The sequence below is a fragment of the Urtica dioica genome, chromosome 3 (assembly GCF_054948205.1).
Source record: "Urtica dioica subsp. dioica isolate 48M chromosome 3, U.dioica_male_clone48M_v1_H2, whole genome shotgun sequence".
NCBI classification, from domain to species: Eukaryota; Viridiplantae; Streptophyta; class Magnoliopsida; order Rosales; family Urticaceae; genus Urtica; species Urtica dioica.
In genome coordinates this window covers 49,116,777-49,140,727 of record NC_142758.1, presented here as the reverse complement: position 1 = coordinate 49,140,727, position 23,951 = coordinate 49,116,777, and the positions used below count along the sequence as shown (strand labels likewise).

At 35.0% G+C, this 23,951-nt stretch overlaps 3 protein-coding genes across 5 annotated transcripts; 1 reads left to right on the top strand and 2 right to left on the bottom strand.

Moving 5' to 3' along the window:
* Positions 1-723: 723 nt before the first annotated feature.
* Positions 724-4,036, top strand: CCB4 (cofactor assembly of complex C). Its single transcript, XM_089609105.1, has 7 exons — positions 724-1,097; positions 1,350-1,449; positions 1,579-1,652; positions 1,852-2,036; positions 2,127-2,197; positions 2,969-3,052; positions 3,656-4,036. Exons 1-7 carry the CDS (start codon positions 781-783, stop codon positions 3,737-3,739), a joined length of 915 nt encoding a protein of 304 aa, XP_089465231.1. The 5' UTR covers positions 724-780; the 3' UTR covers positions 3,740-4,036.
* A 203-nt stretch (positions 4,037-4,239) lies between these two features.
* On the bottom strand, positions 4,240-6,611 carry LOC149403439 (glycosyltransferase family protein (DUF23)). Its single transcript, XM_089609104.1, has one exon. It carries the CDS (start codon positions 6,120-6,122, stop codon positions 4,404-4,406), a length of 1,719 nt encoding a protein of 572 aa, XP_089465230.1. The 5' UTR covers positions 6,123-6,611; the 3' UTR covers positions 4,240-4,403.
* Positions 6,612-15,224: 8,613 nt separating this feature from the next.
* Positions 15,225-20,064, bottom strand: LOC149403438 (TORTIFOLIA1-like protein 4). 3 transcript variants are annotated; one of them, XM_089609305.1, is made up of 5 exons: positions 18,965-20,064; positions 18,761-18,875; positions 18,112-18,599; positions 17,265-17,672; positions 15,225-15,584 (listed from the first exon to the last, which is right to left on the bottom strand). In XM_089609305.1, the coding sequence occupies exons 1-4, from the start codon at positions 19,772-19,774 to the stop codon at positions 17,310-17,312; spliced, it is 1,776 nt and encodes a 591-aa protein (XP_089465431.1). In that variant the 5' UTR covers positions 19,775-20,064; the 3' UTR covers positions 15,225-15,584; positions 17,265-17,309. The 3 variants fall into 3 exon arrangements, with proteins under 3 accessions (XP_089465431.1, XP_089465432.1, XP_089465430.1); XM_089609306.1 differs by lacking the exon at positions 15,225-15,584 and adding an exon at positions 16,635-16,821; XM_089609304.1 differs by lacking the exon at positions 15,225-15,584 and having other exon boundaries at positions 16,883-17,672.
* Between the last annotated feature and the right edge of the window lie 3,887 nt (positions 20,065-23,951).

Below are 23,951 nucleotides of genomic sequence, written 5' to 3'. Positions count from 1 at the left end.
ATGTCAACTGACTCCATTAAAGAGTTGACACTGAAAATCTTTCGGTTCAAATGAATTTATTTTCTACTCAAGACCCAACAAGAAGGGATTGACTATGAAGAAACCTTCTCGCCAGTCGCGATGCTTAAATCCATCCGCATACTCATATCCATAGCTGCAGCTCTCGACTATGAGATCTGGCAAATGGATGTCAAGACAGCCTTTCTGAATGGCAATCTTGACGAGCGCATTTACATGGCTCAACCAGACGGTTTCGTGGAAGAAAGTCAAGAGACCAAGGTTTGTGAGTTACTTAAGTCCATTTATGGACTAACGCAAGCATCTAGGTCATGAAATATTAGATTCGATGAAACTGTAAAGAGCTTCGGCTTTGAACAGTCAATAGATGAGCCTTGTGTTTACAAGTTAATACACGAAGGCAAAGTTGTGTTTCTGGTGCTATATGTCGATGATATACTACTCATTGGTAATGACGTGGGTAAGTTATCTGAGGTTAAGGTCTGACTGGCAAAACAATTCGATACGAAGGATCTAGGAGAAGCCGCGTACATTCTGGGGATCCAAATCTTTCGAGGTTTAATACGGGGCGGTTCAACCGTTCGAGGTTTAAAAAAATCAAACGGTTACATTTCAATGAGCACACGTCGTTATTATAGACCGCGGAGCATACAATCAGCTTCACCCATTTAAAGAAAAACAAAATAGTAAAATATCTCTCTCTCACAGTCGCGGCGCTTAAACTTGACCCAAATTTGATTTAATTCCGCGAAAGCCATTCAAATGCTCTCCGTTTCTAACCATATTTCAGTCGAAGCGGGAATCGTTTTCCTCCGAGCCAGTCCAGTCTCATGGACTCCGAAACGCAAATTTCTGCGTCGTTTCGCTCGCCGCGGCGCTAGGGCTTCTTCTTCGGAAGCGAGCTCCGAGGAACGACGATACAGTGGACCGAAGCCGAGTAGAGATTTCGTTGCCGATTGGGTTACGAACAACGACGACCTCGTTCGGAGCCTTCCGATTTACGTCGGCGGTTTCTCTCTCCTCGCCGTTCTCTTTAATCGCGCCGTCTCCGGAATCGCTCCCGTTGCTGACGCAAGCAGGTATGGAAGGAAATTCAATTTCTCTCTCTCTCTCTCTCTCTCTCTCTCTGTGTTCCTCTGAAATCTCAACGTGCATTTCGATTCCTTGTTACTGTTGAAGTGAATTATGGTATGATTGAATAATGGATGCTTCTTTGAAGTAGCATTGACTGTTTTCATTTGTTGACACTGACAGTGAAGAGCTTTTGTTTGTGCATTACTTTGAGTTTGAATTTGTGTTCGACTGAAATTTTTTGTTGAATGCATAATTAGCTCTCAATCAAGAGCTGATTTGTTGACGCTCGGTTTGGCTGTGACGAACATTCTGGCTGGTCTAGTGTGGCTCTCAATCAGACCCAAAACGATCTCGGTGGTGAGATTATCTATTATTTCACATTGATTGTTGCTAAATTCCTTTAGAAATTTGTTTAGTCTGTTCTTTTATCATTCGTTCGGCTACAATAAATATTGTTTTTGAAGTCGTTTGCTTTTGATTTCTCAGGTGAATCCTCAAGGGATTGAATGCCAGATCATTAATCCCGATCTTCCAAGTCGTGTAGCTTCAGAATTGATCTGGTAAAATATGTAGTCTTCGTCAAAATAATTTTCTTAACGTTGCTTAAAGTGCGATTCGACTCTTTTCTAGGAATTCCTTACATTTAGTGAAAAAAAACTTTTTGAATAGGATTATGGATATGCGATCCTGCTAAGTCGATGTTGTATAACTACATTGTTTCTTCACTGTTTATAGTTTGTTTCCATTGCCAATTTTTAGGATATGGGAATCTCTTGAGGACGTAACGTGTTGCCGATCTCTTATTGTTGTTTACGATGGAAATTGCATCCTTCAGATTGGCATGGCTGCCGAATCGTCAGATATTGATGGAAATCTTGATTCTGTGGATTCCAGAAAGTTGATGGAGGGGTCTCTTTGTCAAGGTGTTATGAAATCAGGCACTCGTAAGTAATTAGTCGACAATAAAACACTTTAAGGTCTTGTTGTACCGAATTCTTGATGTTGAGACTAAATGCTGTAGTTTGATATTGCAGAGAGCTACTTGGCCAATCTAGCTCTTTATCCGGGAAAGTCTCAACTTCCTTTTTTACCGTCAAATACGCAGGTACTTTCCTTTTAACTATGCCCGTAGTTGAATAACCAACGCACTTTGTTCTAGTTCATATACTTTTTTATTCATACCAAAGATTTGTTTATATGTTCTCTCAAAGTTGTATGGGAAAATTTAGGACTATGTTCATGTGCATTCAAATCTTTCTTTCCTCGTGCCGTAAACATACAATGATATGTAGTACCGGAAGTCCTAGGGGGAGTGTCAACTCGAAACTACAGTCTATTGCTCTTCGTGCTTTTGATGTCATTAGTGAATAAGTCGTTGGCAATTCCATAACGTAATTTGAGTGCTATATTATGATTTTTGTTGGTTTGCGATTGGTAAAAAACACATGAATCCACCACGATCGGTTTGCTTAGCAACTCTAAATAGGTTCCTTAATGTTGCATCTGCACCAGTGGTCTGCTCTTTGTTTGTAGCATAGACAACATGGTTGTTTATACTAACTAAAAGCTAATTCTCTATTCAGTTTGGAAATAATTTTATGTTTCATGCTATATGGGTTTTTCTACTCAAATCTAATCCTCCATTCAGTTTGGAAATAATTTTATGTTTCATGCTATATGGGTTTTTCTACTCAAATCTAATCCTCCATTCAGTTTGGAAATAATTTTTGTTTCAGACTATTGGTTCTTTCTACTAAAAGCTAATCCAGTTTGGAAAAAATTTATGCTTCCAGCTTGAAAATAAGTTAACAGCCATTTCTGGCCCTGCTTAGTATACTTACAATTGCTTTTTCTTACAATGATTTTGAATTTGCAGGCAGTAATTCTGCAGCCACTTGGAGATAAAGGAATCGCAGTTATTGGAGGCGATACAATTCGTGGTTTCACAACATCTGACCAGGTTATGCCCTTTTAGTTTTGATACAGACTTTGTGACCTTTTTATAGCTATGGTAACCGAATTGGTTAAGTTGTTTTATACTGTGCTCAATGCTAATGCAAAACGCTTTTTATACGTAGTTATTGATCAACTTCTTTATTGAGAATTAGGATCTCGAGCGGTCTGAAATAACCTTAAGCTTGTGGTTCTAGCTATTTATGAAATTTACCGAAATATATTTTATTATCGGTATGTAAGATATTTTGCTTGTAATCTAAAAAATAAGGCTCAGCTAATTTATACGAATTGGTACACACAGGGTTCGTAAAATTTCTGCTATCGGCCGATTTCTACCTTTAATTATTTACTTTTGTTCAGACTCACAACTATAAAGACTAAGGGTAAATTGTAGTAGCATTTTGTCTTCATGACATGTGATAATATTAACTAATACGCCACTAGGTTTGAGCTTTCAAGAAAAATACTTGCTTGCTGTCAGTTTGATTTATTCTAATACGTGTCTTAAACGACAATTCGAGACAATATGTATTGCTTGTCTTTTTTTTTTGTCAATTTTTTATGTTTTTAGTAGTGGTGGTGGTTAACATTCAAAAAATGATTACAGGCTTGGATATCTCTAATTGGAGAGAAGCTGGATGCTACTCTGGCAAAATATTCTGATGATTTGTCAATTGTCCAACTAGAATAAAGTTTGAAACTGTAAGTATGCTAATTAATTAATCTTACTTAGACAAGTTCGTAATAAAAAAATGATGATAAGATGTGTAGCTATGCTTTGTATGCCAAGCAGGGGAAATATTTTGTAATTTTTTTTTTTTAACAATGTAATTTGTTTTTAGTTTATTCATATTTGGAATCTATTTTCCCAATAGAGGGCATAGATTCCATCCGAATTTGGAATCTAGCAGTACGAGTCAATTTATTTATGCAACTTCCGTTTAAAAATTAATCTATTTTTCCACGCCATCACCAAATGGTTTATTTGTTTGGATTTTGTTGGATCACATTTAGCGTACTTAAATAATACTTTGACTAATACTTCATCTTCAACATTTATATCTCGTGATTAATCCCATGTTAGACTCAATGGCTCACATGGTTCTTATGATTTTTACTAATTTTAAGGTAATCAACAGATTTTCCGGACTCGAGAGTGCCCCAATATTTTTGCATTCACAAAAAAAAAAGGGATCAAAAGCTTTTCATTTCATTATGTCAAAAATTTACAAGCGTATACAGTATAATGCAATTAAATCAATAGAACGCCTATAGGAATATGAAACCAGAAAAAAAAAAAAAAATTAAATTAACAAAGAATATCTAACTTGTATGACAGCTCTGTTACTTGTTCGTCACAGCCGAGCCTGAGACTTCTCTTCCCATGGCAAAGACCCGGTTGCAGGGTCAGCGAAATTCACCAAGACAAAGTCTCTCAAGCCCGTGTCCCAAACCTCGCAGAACTGAAGCTTCCAATTCGGCGGCTCTATGGCCTCGGTCCCCAAACCCGGCGCTCTATCCTTAGACCCTTTGTTCTGGTCCTCTTTCCAGTCCACCACGTAAGTCGCGACTCTCCGGTGAAACTTGGCCCGAAAAGTCTCCCAAACTTGATACTTGTAGTGGTTTATCATAGCAGCGCTCTCGGGGACGTTCAGGTAGCGAAAACCGTCCCTGAGCCTGAAGTGGTGGACCACGTTGAGGAGGGTGTGATCGAGCGCGTCGGGTCTCACGATGGACTTGTGGCGCTCGGGCCTCTGGAGCCGACACGTGTAGCCCACGGTCACCCCTTTCCTCGGCGGCTCGGTCAAACCCGACGGTCCGAAGCTGTGACACGTCGTCCTGAGCTCTCCGATGGTCTCGTCCGAGGACGAGTGGTTCGAGACGAGCTCGGCGAGGGAGTTTCGACCCGAATTACGGCCCGGGAAGTGGAAGAACTCGTCGACGTCGAAGAACCCGACCCATTTACAGTCCTCCCTCGCGGCCAGAGCGCAGTGCGAGAACCCGGCTTCTTGGGTCTTGATCCACGGCCAGCTCCGCCGAGAGACGTTGAATCCGAGCTCGTCGAGCTCTTCGACGATTCTCTCGACCCCGTCGTCGCTGTCGTTGTCGTATACGAACCATTTCTCGACCCCGAGCCAGGAATGGTACGATATCCACTCCCTCAGAGCCCCGGCTTGGTTCCACACCATCGTGCACGCACAAAGCTCGTATCTTTTCTCCTTCGAATTCGAGTTCGATGAGCCGCGAAGCCTCGCCACAGAAGGGAGAGTCGATTTGGCGTGGCTCACGGTGACTCGAATCCCCCGAGCCTTTTCGGGGCTGCCCAGGAAGCTTCTGGGCAGAGCGCACCGGACGACCTCCTGAGCCGCGGCGATCGCCGGAGCGGCGAGGCTGAAAGACTCTCCGCCGCTCCTCAGCCCGAATTGGCACCGGAACTTCGACGGGTCGGCTTTCCTGTGGGGACGGAGATTCAGTCCTTTGACGAACAACACCGCGGAGTCTCCGTCGATCGCCGCCTCGTAGACCAGCCTGTCCCATGTGATCAGAGCCGTCCGATTCCCCCGGGACCGCTCGGGGACCCAGTTATCGCCTTTCCACCGCAAATCGACGGCCGAGATCTCCCCGATTGGAAGCGGGCACCGCACGATGGAGCGGGACTCATCGTAGCCGTCGGATGAGATCACCTGCCTGACCGAGAAGCCCAGCTCCGGCTGAGACTCAGAACGGTGACGATACACGCAGTCCACTCCGTCTGGTCGGAGAGCCGTACCGTCAGCCGTGAAGAGAAGCACGTGGTCGGGGAAAACGACACGGTCTCCCACTTTGGCCGGAGAAGAAAACGACTGTCGTTTTTCGCCGAGGGAGTTGCTCGCGGCGGAGGCGGAGGAGTACAGGAAGTGGGTTCCGAGGACCGGTCGAAACGACGCCGCGTTGAAAGGGAATCTATGAACGACGAGAAAGACGACGAAAACGAAGGAGACGCATAGGATGAAGGATCTGAGCGTGAAGTGCTTTGCTTGACTACTGTACGTTCTTCCCACGCGCTTCCTCTTGCGTCGCTGCTCCGACTCCATGGAAGGCGAGGAAGGAATGTAGAAACTGAAAGAGAGATACGTCAGGGTTTTGAGAGATTGAGTGTAGATCTGATTCGCCGACAGTTTTGCTGGGAAGTTCTATTCTCTCTTTCTTTTCTTTTTTTCTATTCTTTTTTTTTTTTTCCTCTCTCTCGATATTCTAATCGATTATATTTAAGATATTTGGGTTCTTTTAATTTGGGTGTCGTTCAAAAGGGGTGGCTAGTTGATGAGTGTTTGGTGGTGACGGCGGTGGAAAAGAATTTCTTCTTTCTTTTTTTTTTTGGTGTGTTTTTTTTTTTCGTGTGTTTGATATGATGGGGTTTTGTTGTAAACTCTCCACTTCAGAGAGTTGTGTGAGAAGTTGGATTTTTTCTCACTTTTCTCTTCTTCTTTTTTAGGAACGAAAATATTTTTATACCGCCTGGGGGAATCGCGCAATGTTTTTTTTTTTAATTAATAAAAAAATTAATGAAATTCCAAAAGAATTGGATGGAACTGGGAAAGAGGAATGAAAATTAAATTTAGAAAGAATAGAATTTATGGGATTTGGACCTTGCGCAGGGAAATAAAGAAAGTACCACAAAATAATAAATTTTCGTTTTGGTTTTACTGATTTTTCCCTTCTGTTGGGAAACCCCACTCCCTTTTTTTTCTCCTCTTTCTTTTTTTATCCATAGGAAACCACCTTATACGTAAATTCTACGATTACACCACATCTCATAATCATATGAGAAAATATTAATTGTCGTAATAAAAAAACATTAATTGTCGGTCAAATAAATACCGTTATTTTAACCATACTCTCCTAATCTTTGACTGTCTGTCACTTTTCATTTCCCCAATTCTCCCATATAGTAAATACAAAATACATTTAAATTCCTTGAATATCAAACGCTTTACCGTATATTAATTAGTAGAAGACTGATTATAATAAACACTTTCTTACGTAGAAATAGACTAGTAATCATGACGTAGTAGTGCATGACCACTCACTCCGGTAAGTGCTAGAACAGCCCATGTGTAGATCAAGCCACGTCAGAAGTCAAATCTAGAGTCTAGAAATGTAAAAGTTTAATTTTAATTAGCCCTCTTGCCCTTGGTCCCAAGCAATCTATCCATAGCCCCAGACTAAGTCCATCATATAAAATAAACTAAAAATATATTGTTTATATGAGAAGAGCTTTTGCAAGGCTCGGTAATTTCTGTTTTTTTTATTATTATTATTTTATTTTGTGCCTTGTGCTTGTATCAATTGATAAAGTTTTATATTTTCCAAAAAATAATATGTTCATAATCATAGTTTGTCCGTTGCGGGGTTAAATGACACCACAATTAATCCAAAATGTGAATTATTGAACTTTATTGCGGCTAAGCTCAAGACTTTTAAGCCCTTCCAGTATTGGCTGTCCATTCGTTGTCTATCGTAAGGTGGTGGGTATTCTTATGCATAGATAATGGCTGGCATTGGCAAAAGAAAAAAGGCTTAAAGAATAATAATAGACCGTGTAAAGCAAGCATTCGAGGTTTTGTTTTTGTTGTCTCAACACATGTTTTATGTTCAACGTATAACATTGCATCATCGATGTCCGTCCCATCTATTGAAATTAATTAGTGCAAATAGCCTCTTAAATATTACGTGACCGAAAATTTCGTCCATATAGATTAAGGTTTGAGCAATACTCCTAAAATTTTAGTCTCTAAAAGACTTAATTTTTTTAGCAGATAAATTGTTGAGAAATTATCTCATTTGTCACAAATTTCATAATATTTTCTCACTTTCTACCAAAAGACTAATTTGGCCCAAAATGCCACCATCTATATCAACAATATTGACATCTATGTCAACAATGTTGACATCTAATAGTGAAGGGTAAAAATAGATGTCTTGTTGATATAGATAGTGGTATTTTGGGTCAAATTAGTTTTTTGGTGGAAAGTAGGAAAATGTTATGAAATCGGTGACAAATGAGACAATTTCTCTAGATTGTAACTACTAATTAAATCTCCCACATGACACGGAAGTTCTTGATTTTGTTTTATTTTCATCTCCTTTTAAACCTTACAAGTTACAAGCCCTTTCTCTATACTTTATAAATCTTGTCTTTTACAAAATTATAATTAAATAAGATATTTATGATTATAAATATGCTTAGTTATTTGGTTAGTAAATGCATTGGATTTCAGTAGAATATCTTAATCTATTTATTTGGACCAAAATACAATATTAAAATCAATCATTTGAGGATCATCTTACTTATAATATTAGTTGAGAGGATAAAATATCAAGTATATTATAGTTTTGAAATCTTATTAGAATAATAAATAGAGAATTGTTAACAACTAAACCACTTAAAACATATTAATTTTATTATAACCAACGTTTAGTTAATAATTGATAATTAGCCAAATTGATGATGTGGCGAGTGAAACCACTTATTTTGTACCAAATATACCCTTAGTAGTTAATTAATAAAATTGATTTTCGTATTAAAAAAATATCATTATTATTTAAATTCCTTAATTATAGGATCTGGATTTTATGATTTCAAAATAAACTTAAAAAAAAAACCGTTGCTATTTTTAGTAAATTTCGAAGTTCATAAGAAAAAAGGTTGTGAGTTAAAAAAAAAACTTTAAGATTTAAAGAAAATTACTCTGCGCTCGTTTCATTTTTCTGTTTTTTCTTCAAATTTTCGCAGTAATAATTAGTAATATATAACAGTTAATAATCAATAATAATCGTTAATAACGTACTGGTCTCAAGATTATATGTTCTTCACAGTAAATAATCGTTAATTTTTGTTAATAAGTATTTGTTTATCTCTTTTCGTCAATATTTCTATGGTTTTGTGCATAATTAATTATTTTTAATTATCATTGATACGTGGCATTTATCTTCTCCAAGAGCTTTTTTCTGCGATTTTAATGTGTTGAATGGCTTATATGTTTTGGTTTTCTTTTTTAAATTGTGTAATTGGTTACGTGTACCCTGAAATATGCCTTATTAATCGCATCATTAATTTTTTTATCTTTATTTTTCGTTTTTTCATTATGAATTATTGAGCTGGACGAAATTTAAATTAAAGGATAATTCAGTCTATATCTGATAGGAAATAATGTTGTGTGGCTAATAAATAATAATTATCCAAACGGTGGTTATTTTGCAATTTCAAGTTTGAAAACGACCATAAATCTACACTGCCCTAATAAATAATAGTAAAATAACGCCGGTTCGATAATAGAAAATAGAACTTCCATTTTTCATTTACCACACGCAGCAAATTTTTTTCACATGTATTTCTCCAAAACATAATTACAAATAAGAAAACATATTATAGTGTGTCTTGTGGGTTTATTGCGCATTGAAATCTATGGGGCAATAATTTTAAGTTTGATTTTATTTTTCTTTTGTGGCGTAATTCAACTTTGTTAATTATTCATTAGCATTGTTTACGGTTATGGGCATGGGATATATTTGCTGACAAGAGAACCATAAAAAAATAGTAGTAAAGACAGACATTTATAATTAATAAAGTGGTTTCAATACACCTTTGGCGTATTAAATTCCTAATCTTGTGTACTAGGTGGGTCTAAGTCATGAGACTTAATAAAGCACTATGATTATAATTAAAAAAAAGTTCCCACCTTCACCGGATGGGTTATCTTCTCTCATATACTTATTTATTGTGCTTTAAAATATTGGTTAATGGCTATATATTATATAGAAGAAAGAAAATATATTTTATCAAAACCCTAATAAAAATGGGTTTTCCTTTAACTAATCAAAACATGAGGAAGAATAATAGATTCTTCAAACGAACTTGCTATTTATTTTTCGACTGTACCTTCATATTTTCATGAGACCACATATTTTAATTCTATGATCAATTATGATTCAAAAGTTCCAACCTTCACCGGATGAATTATCTTATTCCCTTGTATACTTATTTATTGTGTTTTAAGTATTGGTTAGATATTTTTTATATAGAAGAAGACAAAAATTAACAAAACCCTAAAAAAAATGGGATTTTTTTTCTTCCAAATATGAGGAAGAATAATAGATGCTTCAACTAACTTGCTATTTTATTTCGACTACGAATTGGTACGTATATATTTTTGGTAATGTTCTTCCAATGCAGAATATACCCAACCACATGATGAACGAGAGTTAGGTGTCCATTTTTCATCACAATAAGTCATTATTTGATCATTATAAAATGAATAAAAGAAGGGCTTTATATAATTCTGAATGTGACCCTAAAAAATTGACATTCCGCTAACTTCTTGTGATTTTTATGATTAACAAAACAAGTATAGTTATTAATGATATAATGATATAGAGTTTGTCATTATAGTCGACATGTGAGTTTGTGATAAGCCTGGTTTGCTATTATATGGATGGTCCAATATGACACTCGTATTGGACGTTCCATCTTTGGGGATATATAAAAAGCCAAAGTGTGGGGACCGAACTATTCTTGATGATATTAGATCCCATTTATCAAGGATTTTGTGACATCAGTGAAAGCTTGTCATTAACCCCCAAAGAAGAGAGAAAAGTTGATCAAAACCTTCTTAAAGAATTACTTCATATCTATTGATCAAATAACATGGAAATATGTCATGACTAAAGAGTTATCCGAAATAACGAGGGAAAGAAATTGATTTTTTAATTGACGAAGGATTTGGAAAGATTATAAATTTACCGGACTCGCAATTTTCAATCCCTCCAATTTTTAAATGAGAGAGAATTCATAAAGAAAAAAAAATTAATTTTTTTATAAGTATACCCTTAAACAATCCATTCACCCAATTTTCTTTCCTTCTTACCAAACATACTTAAGAAATTATTCAATCATTTATTTTCTTTTTAATTATTTTTCCTTGTAAAAGAATCTATCTATTCTCTCTTATTTATTACACAAACAAGGCCTAAAAGTTGAGCGAAAACTATCATTCTATGGTAGTAACAGATTTTTATTTTTATTTTTTGGAAAATATCTTTCTTTTTTTTAACATAATTTTACACATTCTTTTTTCCTCTTGTTTACATTTTTATTTTTATTGTTTTCATTTTCAATTAAATTTTAAATAACAGCAAACTCAGCTTAACAGCAAACTCATCTTTAGCCGTTTATAGTTTCATTTAAAATAATAGCAAACTCATCTAATTTTAAATATGAAATATTTATAAAATTATTGTAAATTCAGAGATTTATCAGGAAACAGAATTTTGTGGAATTTCCTAAAAGCTAAAGAGAACTACCATATCCAACTATATAGATTATAGTTTTATACACTATAGGTAATAAATGCTCTGAAGAGCTCATGCGAATAAAAAATTATTCCCCTAAGGAATGAATATGATAGTATTCTTATGAACAAAAAAAAAAGAGGAGTACTGTTACCTGCACTAAATGTTATCCACTACGATTTATTCTATAAGAAAAATACAATTATTCACCTTATGTTATGCACAATGGTAGTATCCAATGCCACAATAGAAGGGCCAACTATTTATTTGACTTTTTGAGTGCTGAATAAGAGATGTCCAATGCATTATCAGATATATATATATATATATATATATATATATATATATATATATATATATATATATATATATAATGACTGTTAAGACGATTGTCGTTTCTTACGAAGTCCGCTCGCCGATACCTCTCAAAAGTCTCATCTCTCTCAGCTCTTTGGATTCAAACACGAATCCAATAGGAAAATAGTAACTTGACACCATAACAAGACTTTGATTGAAAAGAGTTACATTATTTTGAAGCTCTTTGAACATAATAGGGAAATAGACTTAACACGTAATAATTTTGATACTTTGGACAAAAATATTAATAATTATGTTTTTGGACATTTTTATTAGTAATTTTATACTTATATATCTACAATTGTTGTTAATTATAGACTTATAAATCTACAGTGTCCAAAAACATAGTTATTATTAATTTTGTTCAAATTATCAAAATCTTTATTAGTTGAGATCATTTCCCAACAGAGACTATGCATACAAATCAACGCATAAAAAAGAACCCAAGTATATATATACGTTTAGCCCTAACTTTTTAGAATTCATTAAGTCTATTTCATATCTTTACCATCTTTCTCCATTATATTTGCTATTTTTCTAAGCTTAAAGGTTTATATTCTTGTTCGTCTAAAGTTTTTTTTTTCTTTTTTAATCGAAATGTTATTCAAGTTGTATTCAAATTAATAGTACGTTTAACTCTTCTAACATAATTTTATAAGTTTTTTCAAATATTGTTACACATAATCTTTTGAATTTTCAAAGTAATTCCTGTGTTCATTGGGAGACAAATTTTCTATGAGTTTTCGATGTAAATGGAAAATGTCTATATAAACTACCATTCCCATGTCTTAAATTTCGTGTGTTCTTTATGTGTCAATGTGAATGCATGAACTTGGGCCTTTGAAAAAAAAAAAAAGCTCCGTAATTTCGTTCTACTTCAGCCCAAGAATAGGACCGAAATTCTATTTCAATTACAATCAATGCCTATGTCGCGATCAATGATAGAATTATTCCTTATGTGAAAACTTTAGAAGCCATACATACATAGTGGAATTCTTATTTTATTTTTTAATTATTTTAATAATATTAAATATTTTAAGTTAATTCAGTATGGAAAATGAAATATATATATATATATATATATATATATATATTAGCATTATATAATACAATAAATATAGAAAGGGATTATTCCTATTCTATGACCTCCATAATGATTTTGGACCAAAATCAAATAAGTCCAATTTAATCCTAAACTATGACTATATATTTTCTTTAAGTATAAAAATACCCTCAATATTAACAATTTCATTTCTTTTTTATATTTTAGTTTATTATTGTATTATGTTTCATTCACATCTCCCTTCTCTCAGCCCTATGTCCTACGTTCTCTCTCTCTCTCTTCTACTCTCTCTCTCTCTCTCTCTCTCTCTCTCTCTCTCTCTCTCTCTCTCTCGGTTCAAGCTTCAACTCGTCTCTCTCTCTCTCGTCTTCAAGCTTCAACTCATCTCTCTCTCTCTCTCTCGTCTTCAAGCTTCAACTCGTCTCTCTCTCTCTCTAGTCTTCAACTTGTTTTTCAGTGGTTTCAACTCAAGGAAAGAAGTTAAAAAACAATAAAAGAACGATTTTGGAAGCATGGAAAATCTGGAAAATTTTTTGAAAATTTCTGGGAATCGTTGAAGATTTATTGACATTGTTTCATTTTTATTGACATTAATGTCAATAAATCTTCAACGGTTCTGGGAAAATCCTTTGAAGATTTATCGACATCAATGTCAATAAAAATGCAATTTTATTGACATCAATGTCAATAAATCTTCACAGTTTTTCATTAACTCACTGTGGCTTTTTATTGACATTAATACCAATAAGTTCCAATGTTTATTGACATTAATATGAATAAAAAAAGAACAGGAATTAATTATTTTTCAATAACTCACTGTACCTTTTTATTGACATTAATATCAATAAGTTCCAATGTTAAGAAACAAAGAAAAAACGATTCTCATTGATTCTCGGAGAATCGCCCTCGAAATACAGGCTCAGAGATCCGCCCAAAAGGTGGTCGAAAGAGCTTTGACAAAATTAATTCAGCGATGGTTTTTGTATGAATCAAGGGAAATGGGAGAAGATGAAGGTTTGGGGATAGAGCTGTTCATAATGAATGAACAACATGCTTAAAAAAAAATTCATGGATGAGAGAAAGGGGCTTTTCTGGACGCAGAGAGAGAGAGAGAGAGAAGATGTGGATTGTTTTTTTTATAAAAAAAAAAAAAAAAAAAAAAAAAAAAACAACTGACCAGAGGGGATAAGAAGTGAAAAGAAATAGAAAGAGGAAAAATAATGAAAAAGGTTAAAAACGTAATTTAATCAAATGGGTAGTCATAGATTTGGATTAATTTAGACATATTGGATTTTGGTCCAAAACTAGTGTGGATGTCATAGTTTAGGAATAATATATAAGACAAGAAAGAAGAAGTTCAAAAAACTAGCTACAATTAGTGTGAGTACATAAACACTAAAGGGTAAAAATAAAAAATCAAATCTTAGTAAAAAAATTTAAATTCTCAGGAGACATTTAGAGCAACTCCGATGTTATTATATATTCTTCCACGTCACCATTGTCAATTTTTGACACACACACAAAAAAAAAAAAAAAAAAAAAAAAAACGCTCGCAAACTTAAAAGTTGCTCACCATAAAACTCACTATAATATTTTGTTCATTTTATTCAGGTGCTATTATTCATTATATAATTTTTTTATTTAAGAGTTGTGCATCAACGCAAGGTGTCGAGGCACCAAATCACATTCACAATATTAAGTGGGCTTGTGGGCTTCATAATGCCCACAATCCAAAACACAACACTTGCTCAAGATCAGTGCCACATTAGTCCATGACAATCTCATTGAAGTTGTTCGATTGCGCCACAAAAACTCGAACAATGTTTTTCGGGACTCTGATTCGTAGATGTAGCTTTCTTATGTTTTTTTGGAGCATTATGCGCCCATAAATTGGATTCGGACTCAAATTACAATTAAAACGAGAAACAAATTCTTTTCGCAGTTTTCATATGTTGTGCGCCGCACGAATTATCTATAGCGCGAATAATGATGATTGAAATTATCATAATTTTTTCTCCGATGTTCAATTTTTGCGTGCGTTAAATTTTTTTTTTAAAAAAAACTCTATTCAGGAAAGAAATCATCAAAAATCATCAATTCAGACTCAATTTATGTGAGTAATATCAGTTATATATGTGGACAATTATGTTTTTTTTATTTATTTATCATAAGTACGATATATATATATATATATGTAATGTATATTGTATTAATAGATAACCAAGTGAGAAATTAAAGTCCCAACATAGATTGCGTATAATCAATTTTCCAATACTAAATCACTATATAAGGAATGTATTGTAGTTTAGTTCAGCACTTTGAAGTGGCTTTTTACTGCCAAATGCAAATGTATAGCATAACAAAAGTGAGTACATAACTAACTAATATATATATATATATATAGAAACATCCTTCCATAGCTCAAATATGTTGTTTTCATTAATCACATTTTTTAAACATTTTAGTTCATCGGTACTAATAATATTTAATGATATATAAAATACGAAATTACCTTATCGAATCTCCGACTGTCCAATGCGGTCAAGCACGAATCACAATACCTCTCCGCAAAATCCCAACCGCGACTCTTCCGAGCATCTTCGCTACTACTGAGAAACACACTCGGAACCAGTCAATCGAGAATCGCCGTACTCGATTGACTCCTCCGGCGCCGACGACGCTTCCGATCAGCGAAAGCACCACCGCTTTCGCCTTGAATCCATCGCTCCTCGCCAGCTTCCCCAGCCTTGGACTTCTCCGGTGCAATTAACATTTTCTTTTAAAACTACTTGTCAAAAGTAAACTGATAAAAATGAGGACAATTTGACATAAAACCAAAATTGACTTACAATTACACATAAAATGAAATTGAAATTATTTTCCTTTTAAAAAATAAAATTGAAGTTGTAGCTATAAACCCTTTTCTCTCTCCATCGTCTTCTCTCAACTCAAACCCTAGCCGCTGCTCGTTTTTCTTTCTTCCCTCTGAGGCTGCTTGCAACAACGGCACCCCTTCTTCACCACAGCTCATCTCCGCTTTTGTCAACACACATGAGGCTAAAGAATTTTGTATTTTTTTTTTTTTTTGCTTTGTATTTGTGTTTTTGTAATGCATTTCGCACTGTTTGTTTGTATTTTTGAAGTTGGATTAGACATCGTTCATTCTTCCGTAATGGAATTCCTGTTTGACATAGGTTTATGCAGGTTTAAGACTCTCTTTCAAGGTCTTTTGGTCTTAGTGGATCGGGTTCTCTCATCAACCATAGATGTCTTTGTCAAAAAGCCGTTGTTGTGCTCGATTATTTGTGTGCATTGGTGGTCTTCCATCGTTGGTTCCCAGCACGTCATGTTTGAACCCCATGAATGCTTTCATACGATCATATTGATAGGTCCGTTTCAGCCCGAGATCAAGTGTATTCTTGTATTGAGACTGCATTAATTGTAATCACTTCTATCTAATAGAATTCTTTGTTATTTGAAAGAATATATATATATATATATATATATATATATATATATATATATATATTGAATTTCTGTATATTATTTTAACCTTGAGAAAGTTAGGAAGTGGTCACTAATTGAGGAACCAAAGTACAAGTATTAGTTGCCTAACCCAGAATCTGATGGGCCACTTCTCTAACCGAGACATCGTAAAGCTCCAATAAACTAATCATCCAAATCAAAGAGAAAAAAATTGTACTTTGTTTGTTGATAGAGAGACTTCAAAACAAGAAATGGATATTTCGATCTGTACAGCCTGAATCACAAAATACAACTTTCCTAGAAGCCTAGAACCTTGCTGATGTGAAATTAAAAAAAAAATAAATAAAAAATTGAACAATGAGTATCTCTGGCCAGATGAAACGGAATTCGGAAAAACCAACTCCAAGGACAAGACTTGATCGGAATTCTGGGTCGAAAAAGAATAAAGAATTTAAAGGATTTCACTTCGACGACGGATCGTCATTGACCCATTTTTTTTACTCGAGTTCGCTCCGTATGTATGAACTATTTGACAACTAAAGAAGATTTATAAACAAAAGTCAAGGACTCGGCTCATAAATGTGAGAGAAAAAAAGTTAAAAGAAATTCAGACCTGGGAAATATTTGCAAGGACTAATCAAAAGGACATAGAGGACATTTTTTTAATTGAATCCCAACAAAAATCCAAAAACCACATTACATAGTTGCAGGTATTCCGATTCTTAGTACAGTTCTTGGTTTAGCTCTTTGCCCTTTTTTCTATCTCAAAGTTAATATCCGTTGGAGCTTTTGTCAAAAGTAGTAATATAGATTCCAATGCCTTGGTCACATACACAACAAAAAGAAGAAAAAAAAACCAAAAAAAAAAAACAGCTGTGGTTTGAAGTTTGAAGCCGTAGACAATTAATAATAAACAAACAAAAAACTACCAAAAAAAAAAAATTTAATTAAAAGTTTTGAAATTCAGATCTCAAATTACCTCCTACTCAGGGAAAACTGTACAAAGTGGGAACTTGGTCTATTATTACGCCCCGTCGAACCCGTTGTTGGCAGTGGAATCTCGAGCCGTGTCTTTTCGGAGCCTGTTTGAAGGCACGAACGCGGCGGCGCCGTTTCGGTGCCGGAATCTTCGGCTCTCGAGCTTGTAGACCTCGGTGCCACAGTCCCGGTTGAGCAGGGACGGGAATCTCTCGGAGGACTCGGCTCTGCGCCAAAACTTGGAGCTCAAGAAATCAGCTCCGGGCAACTTGCAACACGTGTTGTCGTCGTCCGCGATTCTTCCGCTCGAGACCGCCATGCTGTACGACATCTCTTCCAATGCCGTCTCTATTCCGTTCACCCGAGTCTCCAACGAGCTCAGGCCGTTCTGGGAGCTTCCGATAAATCTCTGAAATGTAAGGAAAAACATGTCCACGGGTTAATGATGTCCGTTTGAAAAGGTTTCTTTCTTAAAGAAAACAGACTCGAGTTTAAAAAAAATTAAATCAATGTCTTAAGTTTCTTTTTCATACATTTCTTTACACCCGATGAAGAGCAAAAAATAGACATTTATAATTAATTCATACTTCTATATTATTATTAATAAGTATACTTTGTGAATATAATATTCAGAGGTTTTGTGTTGAGATTTAGAACCTCGCTAATTTTTTTTAATCATTTTCTTAATTAACGAAACACAAAGGATAGTTTTTTTCCCCGGGAAAATCTAATACAATTAGGGTGTCTTTCTTCTACCATATTTATAATAGTTCTACATAATCTAATACTATATCATGGATCCTATATCCCCTAAATCCATAACATTTTGATACGTCGATTAAACTCACCTGAAGAAGGTCCAATAGGCTGGATTGCTGGTTTTCGATCTGAAGAAGCTGTTCGCGGATCAAACACAGACCCTCGGCGTCCTTTTGGCTCTCGAACGCTTCTTCTTCTTCTCCTTCTTCTTCGGCGGTGTCACAATCTTCAACACCCAAACCTTCATTCTCATCATCGTCTTGAAACGGAACGACACGAGAGCCGCCGAATCTATACCCTCTCTCGTCGCGTGTCTTTCTAAAGGGGACGTGTTCCTCTCGAGGGACCTTCGAGCCCGGCACCGAGATCTCAACCTTCCAATTCGACGCGGGTTTCTTCATTGGACTATCCCTGAGGGAACTTCCTTTCTTGACACTGTTCCTCAACGATGATCCGTCGGAGTCGGAATGAGGGGACCGTTTTGTGGGGACCGGTGATTTCTTCATTCGAGGGGTCTTAAAGATAGAATCTTGAGAGCTTTTCGACAGCGGAGGGAAACATCGACCAATCCCATTATCTGGTCCCATTTCGAGTCCAAAACCAAATTAATAATTTATTAAAAAAAAAAAAAACCTTTTTGCTGGGACTTGTATGGTTATATGGTCACTAACTAACATATTATGACCCTTCCAAAAGGCTAGATTTGAAAATATTAGATTAAAAAAAATAATGTTTTACCTGTTGAAGTTGAAGATCTAGATTGAGTTGGAGAAGGAAATCCCTCGGAAGTAGTAGAAGAAACATCCTTCCATAGCTCCAATGTGTTGTTCATAGTCTCTCTCACAACCTTAACCTGTTTTCATTATAACATTTTTATACATTTTCGCTCATCATTCTATAACAATCAACACAGAGAATATCCAACAGAAAATGCAAAATTACCTTATCAAATCTCCGACTCTCCAACGCGGTCAAGCACGAATCCCGATACTTCTCCGCCAAATCCCTCTCCGCCACCGCGACTCTTCCGAGCACCTCCGCCGCAGCCTTCCTCACAGCCCAATCTTCGCTGCTGAGAAACTCCAACACGCTCGGAACCAGCCAATCGAGAATCGCCGCGCTCGAAGCTCCTCCGGCGCCGACGACGCTTCCGATCAGTGAAAGCACCGCCGCTTTCGCCTTGAATCCGTCGCTCCTCGCCAGCTTCCCCAGCCTCGAAAGGCTCCGCCGGAGCTGCGGCGCGTCCGGCTCCGGAGCCGACTCGATCGCCGCCGACAAACACAGCGCCGCGCCGATCTGCGCTCCGGCGTCCTGCTCCGTCGCCATCGCCTCAACCAAAGGCTTCAGAAACGCCGCCGCGAACGGCGGAATCGTAATCCTTGCCGACATCGCCGCGACGGCGTCGACGCAGGCCGATCTCACCGCCGTGTCCGGATCGCGGATCCGCCGGAGAACCGTCGCGAGCATCCGAGAAACGTGCGGCGAGAGAGAATCGCCGTGCGATTCCGAGAGGACCGTCAGGAGGCTCACGCAGTGCTTCCTCACCGGAACCCTAGCGGAACCGTCGGTGTTGTGGAGGCAGGTCAGGAACGAGGCGAATGAATCCTCCGTCAAGCCTCTGGCGATTCCGTCGAGCTCCGCGGCGGCGATGGCGAGAGTGTCTCGGTCGGCGAGTCTGTTGATGCACTCGATGACTCGGGGCCTGAGTTCCTGAGTCGACCCGCCGAGTGAGGACCTCCTCGAGTTGGACATTGTTTGGTTGCGGGGATAGTTTCAGTTCAGTCGGTGTTTGGGCATTGAAGGAGTGTTTGGCTACAGAGAAATGGGTATGAATGTTGGTGTTTGGTTGCGGGGATAGTTCAGTTCCGTCGGGGTTTGGGCATTGGCGATTCCGATTGGGAGGGAAAAAGGAGTGTTTGGCGGCAGAGGAAATGGGTTAGTGGGGAGAGATTTATAAATGTTGGTTTTGAGAGACTGGGATTAGTGGGAAGAATTATTTGTTGGCCAATATTTGGACTGTTTCTGGATTAGACGACCATGCATTATTAATTTATTATGTACAACTATTTTTAATTTATTTATTCCTCATCATAAGGTTGCTCAATAAATTACAAGGGAAAACAAACGACAACGACCATTTATCAATTAAAAAAAGTAAAGATAGAAAGAAAGGAAAAAAAAAAAAAAAAAAAACTATTGTAGTTGTACCATATTATGGTTATAAATTCTCATTTTATTTTTGGGTAATTATTTGCGAAAGGGAAAGAAGAAGGTCATACAGTCATACTAAAGCTCTAATTAATTAGTTGGTGGGTTTATAGGTAATGAGATAATCAAAAGGAGAGAATATATCTTTGGTTTTTAAAATATTTGTGATCTAATATTATAATTGATGGAAAGTGATAATCTAGTAACCTATTTATTTTTTTGCAGATTGAGATGGAGATGTTAAGGGACCAGCCTAGTGCTAGCTTGAGTCAAGCTGTTCTTAGTAATGAATTTTGTAGCATGATTTCTCTAGTCAAAAAATATTGTGACAATTAAATGCATCTTCAAAATAAGCTGCTATTTCTGACCTATTGCCGGTGTCTATCAAATATTCAAAGACTAAAACTTTGAATAGAGAAGAAAAAGAAAATAGACAGCTTCATTTAAAAAAAAAAAAAAAAAATCAATACGTTTTTTTTTTTATATAGAAGAGTATATTGGAAAATAAATTCCGTGATTCCGATTAAAAAAAAAAAAAAAAAAAAAAAAAAAAAAAAAAAAAAAAGGGATGTTACGTTCTAAAAGTGAAAAGAATTATGTTATAGAAACAATATTTTTGTTTCGATATTGTTAAAAGAGTTCGAAACGAATAAAAAATTTGTTTTGTCATTGTTCGTGGAGCCAGAAAACAAAAAAAATATTGCTCTAGAATTCGGCAATCAGAACATAAATTTTTATTTTGCTTTGTTTCGAGTGGTCAAGTTGGCTATTTTTAAAGTCACTCACATATTACACATAATTTTAGTTTTTTGAAATATTGCTCATGTTCTTTAAATTTAAAGTCGCAAATATATGTAGTATTAATTTTAAAAAGCACAATATTCTCTTTTAAATCAGTTTCTTAGTTATACGCGTTTGGAAGTAAAGGAAATTAGTCATAGGTTGATTAGTGAATCCTCCTAATTAAGTAAGTTTTAAACTTTTATTTTAAGGTTACTTAAAACGTTTGATGCTGAATAATTTTTGTTACGTGTTCTTTTTTAAGAATATTACATGTTATTTAGTTTCTATATAAGTAGAAATATTGAAAACGCAGATATATCACATGGGAAGTCTAAAATTCAAATTAGAATTATTGAGCAACCATGTTACCAAAGGCAAAATAATAAGCTCAATGATAGCAAAGGGGTTGAAATTTATTTGGACGAATAGTTGACTATGTCTTGTGTTTTTGTAGTATAAAAAAAATAAAAAATAAAATATAAACTCATCTAATAGCATGGCAGTAATGCCCATGAGAATTACAGCTCATGAACTCATATGTAAATAGAATAAATTTTTTGTATTCTTTCGTCATAAGCATATTCTTCAAAGTTCAAACCATGTGGTGTTACCACTTTGCCATACACCCAAAAAATAGTTAGTCAATGGTATATAAGTATTCTCGTGTCTCTCTAAAATTTCAGAAGAATGTATTGATTATTGTGTTAAGAACTGCTCAATCCCTAATATAATATTGCAAATGAGAGAGACAAAAGAGAGAGAGGGAGAGAGAGACTTTGATTGATGATACAATAAGGTGATTGCAAATATTTGGGATTTGCAACAAAGTGATTCACTATCAAGTATTCACGTGACAGTGTGACACCAATGGTGGGTATTCAATGAACTAAATCTAGAGTGTCTCATCTCATCTTGTAAAAATAGAATATTAAAAAAAAAAACATATTGGATTTGGACTTTTGTGATCATACTCATTCATATATGGATATAGCTTCAAATATATTTGATAGCTTCACTGGAATTGGGATATACTAAGGTCCTCTCCTTTTTCCAAGTTTAGTTTAATTACATAAAAAATACATCTTTAAAGTTAACTCATTAGTGATTAGAAACTAAATATTATTGAAGAATAATATAATTATAAATAATCAAAGTTTTTCCAATATTTATAAAATAGCTAAAATTTAATACAAATCTATAAATACTAGATATAAGTTATTTAAATGTATCATTATGTAAAATTATATACATGATAAATATTTTAACATCGTAAAAAATCTATAAAACATAAAAGCACTAAGATCCTAATGAAAGACAAATAAATTAAAACAACATGACGTATAATTTTGAAAATAAACTAACAATGTAAAATGAAAATAAAACGAGCAGTGAATGTTAAAAAGAAAATCAATAAAAATTAATCGCACTTTTAATATTTTATCTGCATTGTAAGTATTTTATCCACAATGTCAAATCTTGACTATTTTCCGTAAAAGTTTACTATTTTACTTAATACTTACTACACTAACTATTTTTTAATCTATTAATTTAGAGTTGCTAGTTTTATCAACTTTTCAAAACTAAAACATGGTAAATTCTATTTCTAATATTTTAATCTTACGAAATACTTTAATTATATCATTTTTTAAGATTAATTATATAATTTATTTTACATGACCCATAAAGAGCATCTTCAATGCAAGCATTTTAAGTTGCTTTACATGTTCTAAAAAATAATATTTTATAATTGAGCTGGGTCTCACTTAAACTAAAATAGTAATTGATTTAATATTTTATTAATTTTTTGTGAGAAAAATGAAAAGCATCGGTGCCAAAAGTGGCTACAATGCCGTAATCATTACTATATATATAAGCATAAAAAATAATAATAATTACACATAAGCAACAAAGCAACTTTGATTGCTTGCATTGGCTCTAAGAGCAACTCCAATATTAAGAGTTGTTCAACTTTAACACATCACCAAAATAATAATATTCAATTGTATCTCTCTTCAACATCATTGAGTTGACAACTTCTAACAAAATCACTTCAATACAAACAACTTCATAAAAGTTGTCCACCATATTTTTTATTTATTTTCTACAATAATTTATTTATTTATTTATATTTATAAGATAAATAATTAAATAGTTAAATTTACGAGATATAGCGGAAAAAATTATAAAACTAGGAATATGGTAAAATTGTTGAGAATATTGAATAATTAAATGTAGTTGTTATATGTAAATTAATAAATAACAATTTTCTAAAATTGGAAATGGGTAAAACATTACTATTAAATTATATAATTTATTTATTTATTTTTATTGATTTTTTTTAAGATGCGGGTATCGGTGCCAGGGGCACCGATGCCAAATCATATTGGGTTCTCACGTTGCCAACAACGCTGATAGCAACTTCATATACCAAAATTTATTTTCACGTTAGCTAGAGAGCACTCTAGCGTTGGAATTGCTCTAAGATGTCTTGTGTAAGTTTATGGATTCCAAGGTTGATATTCTATATTAGTTCAAAGTAATTATTGTTTTTTTATAAATTTTTATAAAAAAAAAAGTAATTATTATTTAAAAGGTACGTAGCTTAGTAGCATGATTAAAACATAAAATTCGCAAAATAAACAATTATTGAAAGAAAATAATATATTAATTAATTCAACATTTTCACGAAAAATGAGGAATAAATATGAATCCATAAGCTATCATTGATTTAAACCTGTGAGTTTTTCATATTGTCATATATATTATATACATGGGCGTCAGTTACCACCAGAAGACGTGTGAAGTGCACCGGAGCTTCCGGTTAAGTGGCACTTCATAATGGAATTTATGCTTTCATACAGGAAGTGTATAGAAATAATTGAAAGTATTTCCTTCCGGTTATTTCCGTTAAGACAAATGAATTTTATTTATTTAAAAA

Coding starts and splice junctions, on each gene's coding strand:
- CCB4 (XM_089609105.1), top strand. CDS start 781: ATGCTCTCCGTTTCTAACCATATTTCAGTCGAAGCGGGAATCGTTTTC. Junction 1,098..1,349: donor CCCGTTGCTGACGCAAGCAG/GTATGGAAGGAA, acceptor ATGCATAATTAG/CTCTCAATCAAGAGCTGATT. Junction 2,198..2,968: donor TTTTACCGTCAAATACGCAG/GTACTTTCCTTT, acceptor TTGAATTTGCAG/GCAGTAATTCTGCAGCCACT.
- LOC149403439 (XM_089609104.1), bottom strand. CDS start 6,122: ATGGAGTCGGAGCAGCGACGCAAGAGGAAGCGCGTGGGAAGAACGTAC.
- LOC149403438 (XM_089609305.1), bottom strand. CDS start 19,774: ATGTCCAACTCGAGGAGGTCCTCACTCGGCGGGTCGACTCAGGAACTC. Junction 18,876..18,964: donor AGAGTCGGAGATTTGATAAG/GTAATTTTGCAT, acceptor TAATGAAAACAG/GTTAAGGTTGTGAGAGAGAC. Junction 18,600..18,760: donor TAGATCTTCAACTTCAACAG/GTAAAACATTAT, acceptor AAATGGGACCAG/ATAATGGGATTGGTCGATGT.